The sequence below is a fragment of the Thamnophis elegans genome, chromosome 11 (genome assembly GCF_009769535.1).
Source record: "Thamnophis elegans isolate rThaEle1 chromosome 11, rThaEle1.pri, whole genome shotgun sequence".
NCBI classification, from domain to species: Eukaryota; Metazoa; Chordata; class Lepidosauria; order Squamata; family Colubridae; genus Thamnophis; species Thamnophis elegans.
Window position 1 is genome coordinate 20,323,123 of NC_045551.1, and position 15,910 is coordinate 20,339,032.

The 15,910-nt window shown below is 36.9% G+C and overlaps 1 protein-coding gene across 5 annotated transcripts in view; it reads right to left on the minus strand.

Annotated features, from left to right (window-relative positions):
- Nucleotides 1-584: 584 nt before the first annotated feature.
- The window catches only part of CDKL5 (cyclin dependent kinase like 5), an 80,423-nt gene continuing 65,097 nt past the window's right edge, over nt 585-15,910 (minus strand). For 3 of the 5 annotated variants that reach the window (XM_032226520.1, XM_032226518.1, XM_032226519.1), the window contains 4 exons: nt 15,456-15,579; nt 8,977-9,073; nt 5,514-5,633; nt 585-2,190 (listed from right to left, as the gene is read on the minus strand). In XM_032226520.1, the coding sequence (XP_032082411.1) occupies nt 1,798-2,190; nt 5,514-5,633; nt 8,977-9,073; nt 15,456-15,579 (734 nt within the window). In that variant the 3' untranslated portion in view covers nt 585-1,797. Of the gene's footprint in view, nt 2,191-5,513; nt 5,634-7,470; nt 9,074-15,455; nt 15,580-15,910 lie in introns of those variants that run through there. The other 2 variants (XM_032226521.1, XM_032226522.1) reach the window with 2 other exon arrangements.

Genomic DNA, 15,910 nt, shown 5'->3' on the forward strand with positions numbered 1-15,910 from the left:
TTTTATGGAGTTGATTCAATAATATATTGTATACATTTGAGTTAAAATGTATTGTTCTGACACTATTGTCTTCATTCTTTTTTCACTGACCAACTTTATATTGAATGAAAAATAATTTCCAAATAATTTCCTGAGTATTTCTTATAAGCAAATAAATATTAGCTAGATTTAGCACTCCATTTTAAAAAATCCTAAGATTTGATAAGAAATTAGAAAATATCATACACTGGATGAGTGAAACATGTTCACAGAACTATTCTTATAAGTGATATGGGGGGATTAAATTTCATTAGAAATGATTTTTCTCTTAAATATCAATCTTTTTATAAAACCTTAAAAGCAAAATGGAAGTACGACAGTCTCTCTTACACTTCTGTATTGTATCTTACTTTCTGTTTAATACTATTCCGAACAAAGTGCAGATACCATGTTAAGTTAAAACCTTACACCATGATTTACAGTGCTGTGTCATGCCAACTTTGGTTTGCCACTGGCATCTCTTGCTGTGGCTCTTTGGTCTTCACCCCATGTATTAAATGGAAGAGCATCTGCTTTGCTTTCTTGGTATGGGTCGGTTTACCTGGGTGGAAGATTGCAAGCACACTAGATGTCTACCTCCATTATGCAAATGTTTATTTCACGTTGATACGAATGGGAAAGCTATATATACATTTAAGGGAAGCAACACTGTTGTTCATATTTTATGTTTTTAGCTTTTAATCTATTACCCCAATCAAAATGTCTACAGCAAATCTTAAAACAATTGTTTTACTTGTGGCATTATAATGGGATGTATTCAGTGTTGTTGTTCAACTGACAGAAGGTTCTTTGAGTTCTTAAAAGCTTTTATTAGCAGAAAAGGGCGGGGATGAGAGCCACAAGGAGAAGCAACATAGCACACTTGATTCCTTTTATTGGATCATGAACCTCTCATCAGCAGAAGATCAGCAGTGGATATAGCCCATATCACTGCATCTAGGGTGGGAGTAAAAATCATATTGTTATACTTCAATACATATTTAGTTCCTATTTATTGTTAAGTATAATACTGCACTTAATATCACAAATGTATAAAAATATGGCAGATAGTGTCATAACGATATTTAAAGTGAATATCTTAAAAAAACCAATTATTTATTATATAAATATATATAGAGTCACATACACATACGCGCACATACATATATATTTATAATAAAATATTCCTGATGTAATAAATGTTATTTTTGTAGAAACTATTATAGCTGTTTTCACTTCATTATAATTTTTCATACAGCTCCAAATAATGTTATAACATAAAATGTGATATAACAATAAGGTATTAGATAATAAATATTACAAATCTTATCAAATATGGAAGTTTTAAAAACAAAAAAAACCCTAAAACTTTAAACCATACTAAAGATACAAATAGATCACATAAACCCTATTTAGGTTTTTTTTAAAATTTAGGCAGCAATATTTTTTAAAAGGGCATACATCTAAATATTTTTTTTAATTCCCCAAAGTGCCGAAATAGTTTTCAGACAAATGTGCATATTAAGCTGGAATGTAAGCTGAGAGAAAAGGGCAAATAGTTTGTTCTCCCTGAATTGCACATTCTTTTGCTATTATAATGTGTGAATGGCAATTTATAAAGTTCATTTGGATATACAATCCCTAATGATGTGGTAGTAGTAGCTTTACATACTCCATATTGCACACTCTTTTGTAAAGCTGCAATACAATCATTACTCCAATCACTGGCATCACCATATCCCTCAGTCAACCCCTGTAATATCACTTTCTTGGATACAATTACAAAGCTGTCTCCTTTAAATCATTCAGATTTGGCATTCGAGATCGGTTTGTTCGATTATACGTATGCCCATTTTGCCCACTTTTCGAAGCTATCTGATCTGAATATGATGATGTCTCACTGGCACTTCTGTTCCCTGGGGAAACATGCCAGCTTGGTTCCATCTGGCTTGGGATCTGGAGGGCTGCTCTGCCTTTTGATTGAGATTCTTGGCGTAGGTTGTTGCTGCTGGTAGTGGAAGCTTGACTCATAGGATGAATTCGAACTTCAGAAAAAGAGGTTTTAGCTGGCTGATTTGGTAAAGGCTGGAATCGGGCTTCAGAAGGAACTGAATGGTTTGAGGAGGTGGAAGAAAGATGTAACAGCTTGCGTAAAGATTTTAGAGGCTGACTCTGAAAGACAGAATGTAGAAAATGATGGGTGTCTCTTGTTATTTATTTCCCTCCAGCCTTGGTTTCCCTCCTTCTTAGTTTCCTTATTTTTGTTAAGTGTTTTGCATATTGACATTGCACATTAGACTGTCAATTATTCAATAAATTGGCTTGAAATCTTTAAGCGGTCATGGACAATAGGGGTTCTTAGAATTCACTAAAAGGGGAAGTAGAGAAACTGTCAGATCCCATAGATCCTATCAGGATGCTGCTATTCTAATAGGGAAGGGGCCCACCTGCATTCTTTAGTTTATAGCCTTTTCCTTGATGTCTATGTATCCTGTACTTTGAGTTTCCTTCTTGGGAATGTAGGGCGGGGGGGGGGGGGAGGAGAGCCATCTGTTTTGTCTCAGTTCCGAAGCCTCCAGCAAGAGATGCCTTGGAATAACTTAACACCTTTTCAGCCTGTGCTTCTCAAAACAAAGCAGAGACTGACACACTACGCATGTGCGGATTGGCTTATTCAACATTGGACTGAGGGGAGGGTTTTCTAACTGCTTTATCCTAACTGAATTGACCAGGAAACTGTAGATCCTGCTTCCTTTGTCCTGCAATCCCTTTCCTTCAATAAAAGGTTCCTTTTGAAATGTTAATGGTTTCAAGAGTTTTACTTTCTTAAAGGGAAAGGAGAGGCAGATCTAACATAAAGCAGGATCTGCAAAAGTGGTCAACCTGGAGAAGCTCTACTCACTCTACCAAGCCATGTCTGATCAAAGTGGCAAGTACGGAGAGGAAGAATGCTGGGGTGAAACCTCTACCGCCACCCAGCCAGATGCAATCTCTGTGTGCCCCATTGAAGCTGTTTTGGAGGACCCCACAACACTGAGATGGTCGATCAGAGTAGGGAAGAAAGACAGCTGGGGCGGAAGAATCAAAGGCATCACCCTTACTCGAGGCGACTGGCAGCCAGGCTGAAAATGCAAGCTGGAAGCCCTGTGGGACCAGGAGGAACTGGGCCAAGAGCTGACTGGGGACAATTGACTGAAAAGACATGTCATGCATTTTGTGATGGAGGCTTTTGAGAACCTAAGAGCCAAGGGGGAGCTAGACTGTTGCAAGAGAGGAGGCAAGGTGGCAGCAACAGCCGATGGAGTCAGAGCTGCCACCCTGTATCTGACAGCCACAGATCAGGCAGACGGGGCTGTGGGAGCAGTAGTCATCCCAGCAAACCCGCTCCGTGCAGCACCAGCTCCTGCGAACATCTCAGGCCAGCCAAGAGCACCACAGCTGGAAAGCAACCGTTCCCCTGGGAGTGAAGTATGATGGCGACCTGCAGCAGTTGGTTTTTTTTCTGGTGCATGTCCTCATGTACATGCAGGAATACAGACAGGATTTCCAAGGCATCTGAGTCAGAGTTGTCACCCTGGCCCTGAAAGGAGCGGCAATCTGGTGGATGGTGACCCTCCACAATGCTGATGCCCTAGAGCTACAGAACTTCAACTGTTTAATGATGGCTCTCCGCTGCCACTTTGAGGACCCCCTGGCAGATTGAAAAGCCCGTGTCCGCATAAGAACTCTGAAGCAGGCTGCCAGCCACATATACCAAGGAATTCTGAGACTTTGCCTGCCAAGTAGACTGGCTGGAAGACATCCTGATAAGCTGGTTCAAGGAGGGGCCTCTACTATGTCCGCCTAGCCCAAGGGGCCCCAAACCGCCTCCATGACTGGTACATCCTGGCTGAAGAGGTAGAGATTGAACTGGCCAGAAACCAGTACCAAGTGGGGAGAACCTGGAAGAGATCACCAAACCAGGGGAAATGAGAACTGTTCAAGCCGCAAACTGCCCTCTTAGCATGACCATCTGCCTGTTTCAAGTGCAGGAAGGAAGGGCATTACAAAGCTGAATAGCGCTCAAAAACCCGAATGCCTATCAGATGAAAGCCACCCCTGCGGGAAAGACACTGAGAAGCGGAGAGGTCATGGTGTTTTGCTCCTTCGCAAAACCAGGGGAGGGAACTCTGGCCTCACCAGGAAAAGACCCGGGCTTGTTCCAAAGCGACCCCGAAGATGACCCGCTGGTAAGTGAACTGATCAAACCGGTCACACTGCCCCTAAGACTATTAATCTCCAGCTGGAAAAAGAGAGTAAGGCTCTCAGCCTTTCTGGACTCAGGGTGCAAAGGTAAAGGTTCCCCTCGCACATATATGTTAGTCGTTCCTGACTCTAGAGGGCAGTGCTCATCTCCATTTCAAAACCGAAGAACCAGCGCTGTCCAAAGAAGTCTCCGTGGTCATGTGGCCAGCATGACTAAACGGCGAAGGAGCACGGAACTCTGTTACCTTCCCACCAAAGGTGGTTTCTATTTTTCTACTTGCATTTTTACATGCTTTCTAACTGTGAGGTCGGCAGAAGCTGGGACAAGTAGCGGGAGCTCACTCCATTATGCGGCGCAAGGGATTTGAACTGTTGACCTTTCTGATCGACAAGCTCAGCATCTTAGCCACTGAGCCACCGCATCTCTGAACTCAGAGTGTACCCGGGGCTTAATAAGCCCGCCTGGTTGGGAAATTGGACATCCACCTACGGAAGCTAAAGACCCCCATTGCATTCTGCCAATTAGATGGGTCAGTTGCGCAGAGGAGCCAGCCACTTTTGCCACAGAGTCCTTGAAAATAGCCATGGGGACCCATGATGAGAGACTCACAGGCACCCGGAATGGAGTGGTCACTAGATCTGGGACTCACCTTGCTGAAGAGATAAAACCCCAGAGTAAACTGGAAAGAGGGGACCCTAAGATTCCGGTGGAAAGTGAGTGGATCAGATGAATGAAAGGAGAAACTGGGGAAAAATCCAAATAAAGAAACAGCTGTGGCTGAGAGGACCGACCCAGCTCAGAGAATTCCCTGGAAACACAAGGAGGGCTCCGTTGAGCTCCCCCCGCCCCGACTGTATCACTAAGATTCTCCCAAGGGTCACGCTACTAAAACCCAAATGTACAGTATGTCCCCCAGGGAACTCGAGGAATTGCAAGCTTTCAGGTAAAATTACTCGGGTAAAAGATACGTCATAGTACTGTTAAAAGTGCAACACTGAAATAGCTTCTTTTGCCAATCTGATAAAAGCACCAAGGCTCTGTGGGCACTGCTGGTAAAATCTTTTTAATTGATTTATTAAAAAATTCCAATGTAGCTCTGGGTTAATGAACTAATAATCAAGAAGCACTTGTGATGATTTCAGTTTGAGATCCCAAGAATAAAAGTTCAAAGCTACTCTGTTTTGTAACTTAGAACAACTATTCACCTGCCAAATGACTTAAAATGAAATGAAGCAATATTTAAACATACATGTCCTTGGATTTCTGTCATCTTTTCAGAATGCCAGTCCTTCTGCCTGCTGGCTGGATGATTAGATGTGTGAATAGCTTTTTGTATTGCCAAAAGATCCTGACTTTCGCTTCCAGGCATCTGTAACATGGAACAATATGTATTCATTAATTCCTGAGAACAAAAATTCTAAGTTATGTCTCATCTCCCACTTCTCTGATCAAAGCAATGGAAGTGAATCCATTATTGCTATGCCCTTTTAAGATCTCCATATTAATAATGTATTTATAGATGCCATGCATATTTTTATAACCTCAACCCTTAAGGCATTCACATGCTGTTAGTTAAATACTGCAAAAAAGAGACGGAGCAGTTAAGTGCAATGCTCTATTTCACCCTCATTTTCACGACATTCCATATTGCTTTTAAGATCATGAGCCATTTCCACAAAAACTATGTGTTTTGCTAAGGAAGAAATATAAACAGTCATCAATTACTTTTGCAGTACTTTTATAAGGAAGAGCATTTTCCCTTATAAAAAAAAAATAAGATTTAGTTAAAAACATATGTTTACTAATCAGAGAAACTGCTAAATAAGGCAGCATGCCAGTTTCAGAGAAAAACTTTGGCTGAATATATCTTCTGAACAGTTTAGTCGTCTAACAGGGAGTAGGCGATTACTGGCTAAGACTCCTTTCTCAGCAAATAAAATTTAGGATTAAAAATTGTTAATCCATTAAATATAGGGGGATTAATTTTATTTTCCCAACAACATATAATAAGATAATTGAATATAGAGAATATAAAAGCTTTCCAAAGTGTTCTATATCCAATGAAATTCAACCATGGCTAATACATTGTGTATTATTTTTATTTAGGTAAACCAAAGCAGTAAGGTTTACGTATAAATAAGAATATTCCATTTGAAAAAAATAATTGCATACTACTCACACTGATTATAAAAGAAGTTGTCTTTTATGTTTTATTAAATGTTCATTTCTAATCCTGATGATAATATTATTCATAATGTTGCATTTCTTTGAAATTTGGAGGAAAAAACTTCCAGGTTCCCTGAATTTGTAGAATTGGCTCAAGATACTTAATTTGCGTGAAGAGTATGATCCCATGAGAAAAATGTCTGTCTGTCTGTCTGTCTGTCTATCTATCATATTACACACACACACACACACACACACACACACACACACACACACACGCTATAGTGGTAAGTAAAATAGATCTACTGTAGCAAGTTTTTTCAGTGCTACCATTTTTTAAAAGTTAATACCATAGGTAGAGTGACTACAGGATTCTTTTTCAAAGAAGAGCTATGCTTTAAATGATTCTTTGAAATAAAAAGTGGAAAAAGAGATTTCTTGATGCTTGGATTCTCCATCTTGGTAGATTCTGTCTGTAATATAAGATATAAAAACGAATTGCACAAATAATTCTAATTCAGAAGAGTTACTCATGTCTCTTATTTGTTGAATTATATACAAAAGCTTCAATGATCACAGATGTTTAATCTAACATTTTATAATTATGTCATGATAAGGCTAATTGCTCTGCTGAATAAGAAAAAAAAAGAAATAATCTAAGCTTAAATGCTCATACAATATGCTTTAAGAATGTGTCTAAAGGTAAATGTTTCCCTCGCACATATGTGCTAGTTGTTCCCGACTCTAGGGGGCCATGCTCATCTCTGTTTCAAAGCCAAAGAGCCAGCGCTGTCCGAAGATGTCTCCGTGGTCAAGAGGCCAGCATGACTAAACGCTGAAGGTGCACAGTATGCTGTTACCTTTCCACCAAAGGTGGTCCCTATTTTTCTACTTGCATTTTTACATGTTTTTGAATTTCTAGGTTGGCAGAAGTTGGGACAAATAACGGTAGCTCACTCCGTTAGTAGCACTAGGAATTTGAACTGCCAAACTGCCAACCTTTCTGATCGACAAACTCAGCATCTTAGCCAAGAGCCACCGTGTCCCTTAAGAATGTGCCTATCAAATGTATATATTTAGTAAGTATAGAATACATTTCTTTGGGTGGTTTAAATTTTGTATATGAACTATGACTATAACTATTATCAAAACATTCCAAATTTTCATAAATAGGCAATTAAGTGTATATGTATCATTTTACTTCAACAAAATAGGTTTTGTATAATTTTTGTTAAAGGTTCAGCAAACTTGGAGAGAAACACAAAACCCCCACATACATGCAATTTAAAAAAAAATGTAGATTCATAAAACCATTATCTCAATGGAAATGCAAACTTAAAGCTATATTTTTCAAAAGGCTAATTAGAAAATAAAACTTATTAAATAGATAGGTCTTATGTAGGAATAAACACCAAGAATTTCAGAAAAATCTATGCAGTAACTAAATTATATAGGAACAAAACTAAGGAATCCTTAAATGATTTATCTGCTGACAATAAAAAATTCTGATGTACTTCATCTCTAATTTCCAAGTCTTCATTGTAAATCAATATATTTAAAATAATAGATTAAAATGGTTCTTCTGCTTAGTATAATAATTGTTTATTATTTACTTATTATTTATCTATATCAATTTATAGAGACACCCATCTCAAAAATCACAATTCTTTCCTATCCCCTACATGGATGGAGAAAAGAGGAAGGGATATTAACATGAAGTAAACTGGTGGAAGGATCATAGAAATGTTTTCATTCTTAAATAATAGTTTAAATTTTCAAGGAGAGAGGCTCCTTGTTTCAAGGGGATAGTACATATTATTAAATTCATTCAAAATCCCAAAACTTTTCAGAATTTTATTCATTGCTACAGTATGCCATTTTTGTTTCTTAAATTCTTTATGACAATAAAGATAAGTTCCTCTCCCTTTAATTCCCAATCTTATACTAATATATTTGAACCCTACATCAGTTAACCCAACCCATGTTTCTGATCAAGTGAGCTATAGCTCACGAAAGCTAACATCTTGTAGTATCATTTCTTAGTTTTAAAAAGTGCTACCAGACTTTTGGGATATCGAGGTTTGTAAGTAACTAAAATTGAACAAATGACAGCAGTCGGTAGGCTGTACAGAGAGGTGAAATGGGGGGAAAGTGGCAAATACTTCCTTTACAACCACGAAGAGTTTGACACAGCAATCAGCCTCATACTCTCCTCATTTGGCACTACAGAACTGTCAGAATCTACTTCCTATTTGCTTGGGAATGCCTCACAAATTCTGATTTGGCTTCTAGCTATTTACCAAGAAAATCATCTGACATCAATTGCTTCATTATTTATTTAATATTTAATTTTATTCATAGGAGGTCATAGAAATGTATTTCTCATGTTAGGAACTCAGCAAGTAGGATTGTCCAGAAATTTCACAATAATCTTCAAATCCTTTGTATTTGCCAAATCTGGTAGCTGATACCTCAATAAGGAAGTTCTTCCCTGCAGAAGACTAAAGTAGTCAAGCAAAATGTTACAGAAAACATGAGCTACTTACTGACTGAGATTTCTTCTTTTTCTTTTTTATTGCCCTGAAAAAACTTTGTTTTTCTTTTTCTTTTAGTTGTTCAGAATGAGTATCTTCAGGACTTTTCCTTAATGTGGAGGGAAAAAAACCCATAGATATATAGATATATAGATATATAGATATATAGATAGAGACAGAGACAGAGATAGAGATAGATAGATAGATAGAGAGAGAGAGAGATAATAATAAACTTTAGCATAATGAATTACATACTGCACAATCTTATAGAAATGTAATACTCCCCATCAGCAATGGGACATTAAGCTGGGGACTTAGCAGAATATTGTTCGGGCCTGAGAATTCTCAACACTACATTTGCTGGGTTTCTGTGATGACTTCTACAAATTCTGATTGAAGACATTTGCACTGATCATCACTTGAGGATTTGTACAATCTGCATGATGTCTGAATTGAAAAAAAAATGCATTAGAATTACCTACTAACTTGAAAATACTTCATGCAGAACTGGCTTTCCAATTAAATTTTGTATACATATTATGGTGCCTAGAGCAATCATAATTTTTCTGATCTAGTTGTAGCAGCAAAGTATACTTACTTGAAGGAAGAAACCTATAGAATACATTTCAAATTGGGAGAGACAATGTTAAAATGCCAACTCAGTAGAGAGCTGGTGCAAAAGTTCAAAAAGAAAAATTAAACCCAGCCTGTCTCATCCTCTTTGCTTAAAGGAACAAACAGCAAATTAAATGTTATTATTTACTGTAATATATATTATTAGTGGGCTTCTCTTTTCTAATATACACAGACATCGTACTATTTCTCTTCAAGGCAAGAAATATTATGCCAACTTCAGAAAAGTAGGTAGTAGTAGGGAGGAGCCGAAGTTGTGACAACATGACATGCGATCTCAATGCTCTGAGATCACAATCAATACTTTTGTCTCTGGGTGGTCCAAATGGACCTAAATCGTCCTGCAGAGATGGTGAACAGGAAGAATACATCTTGCTGATCACAGGGACATCGTAAAGTCTCTGATTGATCCAAGAGAAGCTCTTCAAGCCGGTGATAAAAAATCCAGACAAATGGCTGATGAAGTCAAAGCGGCTCCAAAATGGAAGGATAGGGAAAGAGAAAGTGTTTTCAGCTGGTGAGGAATTTTTACTGTTTTAAAAGTGACTGCCTATAAAAAAAACTTAAAATTAATTTAAATTGGAGAACAGAAGAAATAAGCGGTGGATTTAAATTTGTACTGGTTTTGAACAGTGGGTTATCTTACTTTTTAAATGCTATTTTTACGGATGGAATTTATGCAAGCCTTTTAAAATGAACGGATTAAGTTTCCTTCTTTTATTTTATTTTCTTTGACTATTCTCTGTAATCTATGGACTAAAACTTTCCTCTTTCATTACTGAGGGTGTTTTTCTAACTCATTTAAGAATCGGGCCGTTTTTAAACTTGAAATACAAAAAGATACAAAAAGAAACAAAGAAATGGTAACATTGTAATATTGTAACACTGCTACTTGGAGGCTAGAGGTTTGTGTATTGGAAATGAAATACTTTTTTCACTGATTATCCTGGCTTGGCACTTCAAGGACTCACAGCTTGTTTATAGAGAGTGATAAAAAGAAGAAGAAAAGCACACAGATATTCCTTTGAAGTAGATTTTTAACCAGAGAAAGGTGAACTATTATTGTGATGCTTAATTTTGTTAAAACCTTTTAAGCTAGAGCAGCAGTGTTTGTCAGTTGGAAATCATGGTGCAATTTCAACACCAGAAAGAAGTTTTAAATCTGCAAAAGATACTCTCAGAAATACAGAAATTATCAAATACAAGTGAGAGGATAGAGAAGAAGTTGGATTACTTAGTACATTTAACAGTAAGATATGATGGAGATGTTGAAGATGTTCATCAAATGGAAAAAGTGATGGTTAAAATCCAAAAAATCGAAGAGAAAAATGAATATAAAGAAATTAAAATTGCTGATATTTATGGTGATTGGTTTGTTTCTGAAAACAGAAAGAGTGGAATACTGAAAGAGGAATTAAATGGAGGGGAAACCTACCCAGATGGGAAGATACAGAAGAGGAAAAAATAAAAGAATTTATGGATTTAAAGAGAGAAATCTTATTACCAATAGTTTTAATGAAACAGAAGAAGAGCATCGAAATTACATGAGAGATTTTATAAGCAAAGAGTTGCTAAGAGGAATCCATACAAAGTTGATTAAGGAGATAATTAGAGGACTGATGCCACAAATGGCAGAAGATATGGCACTGTTTTGTTACTGGAAAGACACAGGTTGATAGATGGCAGAATATAATTTAAAACTAACTAAACTTCGTGAAATTTAGTGATAATATAGTTAAATAAATAATTGGTAATGATAATAATATATACTATGTGTAGTGTTATGATAAGTAATAACTGGATATGAATATTGAATGGTACCCATGAAAGGAAGATTAGAAACTCTTTGAATTATATATAAAGGTTGATAATAATAAAAAAAGAATGAAGTTAGTTTCAGTTAAGTCTTGATTACTGGGGGGGGGGGGAGAGCAGAATGGATGGTGTGCAATTTTAACAACTGTATTTTTACCTTTAATTTTTAAATGCTTTTTATCCTGTCTGTAAGCCTCCCAGAGTCCCATGGGAGTGGGCTGCATACAAATTTTATTAAATTTCAAATTTCAAATATGATGCAGGATATAGTTAAATAATGGAGGGATAATGATAACAACATATATATATATATATATATATATATATATATATATATGTGTGTGTGTGTGTGTGTGTGTGTGTGTGTGTGTGTGTGTGTGTACGTACAACATAGGGAAATGAGATGTAAATTGTAAACAGTGATTTGGAAAGAAGGATAGAAAACTTTGTTATTAAATATTATGGATGTTTAGCTAGAATAGGACATAAGGATTTAGTGTCATTGGAGGATTTTAGAAATAGTAAATGAAATGCCACTATGTGGTTATGTATTAAATCTTGGTATATTTTATGATGAAGGACGTTTAAACAACTATAGTCAAATGAAAATGTAGGTATGATGACGGTAACATGTATAAATATCTGAATTAAAATACTTGAGTTAATATGAATTATGCTTGATGACTGGGGAAGAGATGCACGAAAGTCTTTTGTAACCAACTGATACACTTTATACAGTATGTAAGATTTTATGTGTTGTGTTTGTTTTGAAAATAAATAAAAAAACTTTTTAAAAAAAAAAGAAAAGTAGGTAGTAGAAACTAAAAGAAAACAGAGATCTGATATTAAAGTAAATAAAAGTAAATGAATACTACTCACTGCCAAGCTCTGTTCAGCTGGTTTGAACTTGACCTGGCAGAGGTAGCAGTCAATATTTTATTATCACATGTGGACTAAAGCTACTTTTTATAGTTAAGTCTATTGTCCCTATCTACCCACTTGGGCTGACTGTTTCTGCTTTTCCGCCACTCTTTTAATTGTTTCATGGTCACTTTGATTTATGCTTTCTATTGGGTGAAAATTTTCTTAATTGACATTTTAAGCATTTCATTTCAGATAACTTTCAACATATCTCCACACCACCCTGCTTTCTATTTATGCCTCTTTGATTGCTTGGAATGATCAAGAACAGCTTCTCATCCTGATTCACAGATATTGGAATGAGAGATGACCCACTTTCTTCCTTTCCCACTCCATTCCTGAAGGCTTCAAGACAGACTTGAGAAATCAAATATCTCACTCTTTTCCTCCAACAATGAACTGTCTCAAAACTGGTAGTCTGAAAGAAACAGATCTGTCCACAGGCTTCCCTTTCTAGTTGCCAAACCAGAATCAAAATTACTGATGACTATAGAAGCTTTTTGGTAAGGCAAGTCAGGTAGTTTGAATTTATGGGAGTTCTGCAAATGAAAATGGAGCTGGGCCATCTTGAATATTGATTATGACCTCCGAAACTTTATTGGCATTTGGGTAGCATTTCCAAGACTTAAATATTCCTGCTGTACCCCTGTTCCTATTTCTGTGTGAGGAATCCAGAATGTGCTCCATTTCCAACTGCTCTTTCCCACCCACCAGGATGGGAGATAAGAGCACAGCAAGGTGTTCCTGAATCAACAGGGAGCAATGGAAAACTGGATATATCTTTATTTTCAAAAGCAGCAGCAAGCAAAAATTCACAAGGTAAAATTTGTGCAAGAATGGAGAACAATCCCATAAATCAACACATCATTTGTAAGAGGCTTGTAGTTATTCTTGGAATTTATGCTGAATTGCCTCAGGCTTCTTATAGAATCAAGACAGTCAGAAAAATAGAAGGGTACTATCCATGTGAGTGTCAAAAGAAAACAGCTGAATAATGGTGTGAACAGAGTTTTTATAAGCAAATTTCACAAGTCATAAAAGTTTCAGCAATATCTTGCTATAAATTAACACAGTAGAGAATGTACTACTTAAAGATAGCAATGAGGACCCAGATAATTGGGGGCAATATGCTGATTCTGTAAACCACTTAGAGAGGACTGTAAAAAACTGTGAAGTGGCGTATAAGTCTAGGTGCTATTGCTATTAATAATTTCTATTTTTCTATCCCAGGGGGTCTGCAACCTTAAACTCAAAGAGCCATTTGGACCCATTTCCCACAGAAAACACTGGGAGCCAGTGGGTGGGTGTGGCCAACTTGAGGTCACTCATTCTTACCCAGTCACATGACCCCCCCCCCCCAACCATACCTATCCAGGTTTTGTGGCTTCTGGTGTTTTCTTTTCTGTGGGAAATGCATATCTCTCTCTCTCTCTCTCCCTCCCCCTCCCTCCCTCCCTCCCTCCCTCCCTCTCTGTGTCTGTCTGTCTGTCTGTCTCCATATTCACGTGTCGAGTGACTAGGAGGAGAGGGCGAGGGATGGGGCCAGCCAATGGTAGGCTCACCCAACAGGGTGCCACAGCAGAGGGACGAAAGAGCTGCATGCGGATCTGGAGCCCTAGGTTGCCAAGACATGTCCTATCCCACTCTATATGAAAAGCTGAAAGCAGTTGAAACTTAATAATCAATAGTTTAAACAATACACACAATAACTTGCTATGAACTGTGGCCATTTGCTGCAGATCTGGTGACTAAAATGTCTGTAGATCCAGAAAATCTGTTGAATGAGGAAACAGGCCATCTCAGGAGTAGAGAGGTCACGACAGAGAAGTGTGCCAACTTAGAGAACTGAACAACAATGACTAAAATAACAGTGAGATTTTAATAAGAGATAAATTACTTAGAAAATCCAAGGAAAATGTACAAGACCCCTATGTGCCAGAGAGAAGCTGCAGGAAATCAGTGCTATTTTGAGGCTTCACACAGATATTGTTTGATGAGTCATACATTTTGATATGTGCTCTGATTAGAAGTCAAAGGAATTGTTAAATTTCTCAACTGCCAATCTAATTGGTTATCATCCCTGAATTACAAAATCTCCTCCCCCAAGAAATGAACATATTCTTTTGTCAAGCCCCATGTAGCTGGCAAACTAAGAAAGCAAGAACTGTTCAGATTTTAGGAAATCATCTTTAATAATATTTCAGAAAAAAGCAGAATATTTAAAACCTTAATCCTTATGTGCTTAGGATGTAAGAAATAGGACATTAAAATGAAAGAAATATTGTGCCCAGCTGATTTTATATCAGAGGTCTGAGGATATCCCAGATTTTGAAAATCTAGTGCATGACTTCCAGAAGATAATTCTAGGACTGGAAAGTATCATTAATAGTAAAAAGGTTTGCTAAAAATGTCATAATTTCATTTGATGATCAAAGCTTGTAAAACCAGAATGCCTAGGGTAGGAGGCTGCCCAGAAATTGCAGGACTATTGATAAAAATAGGATCATCAACATGATCGGCAACATCCGATGAGGGATATGGCGCAAGAAGAATGTGTGTATGTGTGTGTCACACGGCTGCTCATCTTGTGATACACAAATCTAGAAGTTTAACAGCGATAATAAAAACACAACAATAAAAACCATTCAACAAGAAACCAAAAAAATGATTTCTGGAAGGTTTAAGAAGGAAAAAGAATAAATGTTGATCTCATCATGGTCCCAATGAATATGTAGAGTGTAAACCTCAAGTCAATCCACTCTGGAATCATTAAAAAAATGCAAGGTTGATAAATTTGGATTTGGTGATGTGTAGATGCATTGTTTACATGTATTCTGAACTGGCCATCAATTACATTTCTATTAAGTTTGGAAGGTAGACAGGTTTAAAGGTACAACTGATCTGCATGAAACAGGAAACTCAATAAAATTAACAGAATCTATTAAACCCAGTTGGTAATTTCTGATTCCAGTCAAATTTTCAGTGTGACTACTGGATGAATTAATCATCTCAAATGAATAAATTATTTAAGAAATTAGGAAATGTTAATTTGTTTCTATATTAACTTTTCTACTTCTATATAAACTAACTCTGGTTTATCTTTTATAAAGAACCTTACTTACCAGGAATCAAAAGCAGTTTGTCTCTTTGAATGGCTTGTTACATTACTGCTTTCTGCAGGCAATGCAGGTATTCTGTTTGAGGCACTATTGTCTAGAAATGTTCCTTCTGGGCGTGGAGATGGGACTACAAGAAGAAATGTAAGATTACACTGTATACATTTTCAATTATTTCTTTTTAAAAGCACAATAAAATGGCACATATTCATGCTTGGCAGAAGATTATATAGTTTACTCAACATGTGATATTGAAATGTGTTTCTGTTTATTTCAATGTTGGATTATGAATCATAATATTCTATCAGTGTTGAGAAAAGAACAAAGATTTAAAAGAAATTTGATTTCTGTAGTGTAGTAGAGGAGCTTTTAGTACATTAAGTTATCTTAGTGTCTTCAGTTGGAAGAAGATTATAGCAATTCATGTTCTGATAATTTTTGGTTTCAATCCATATATAATG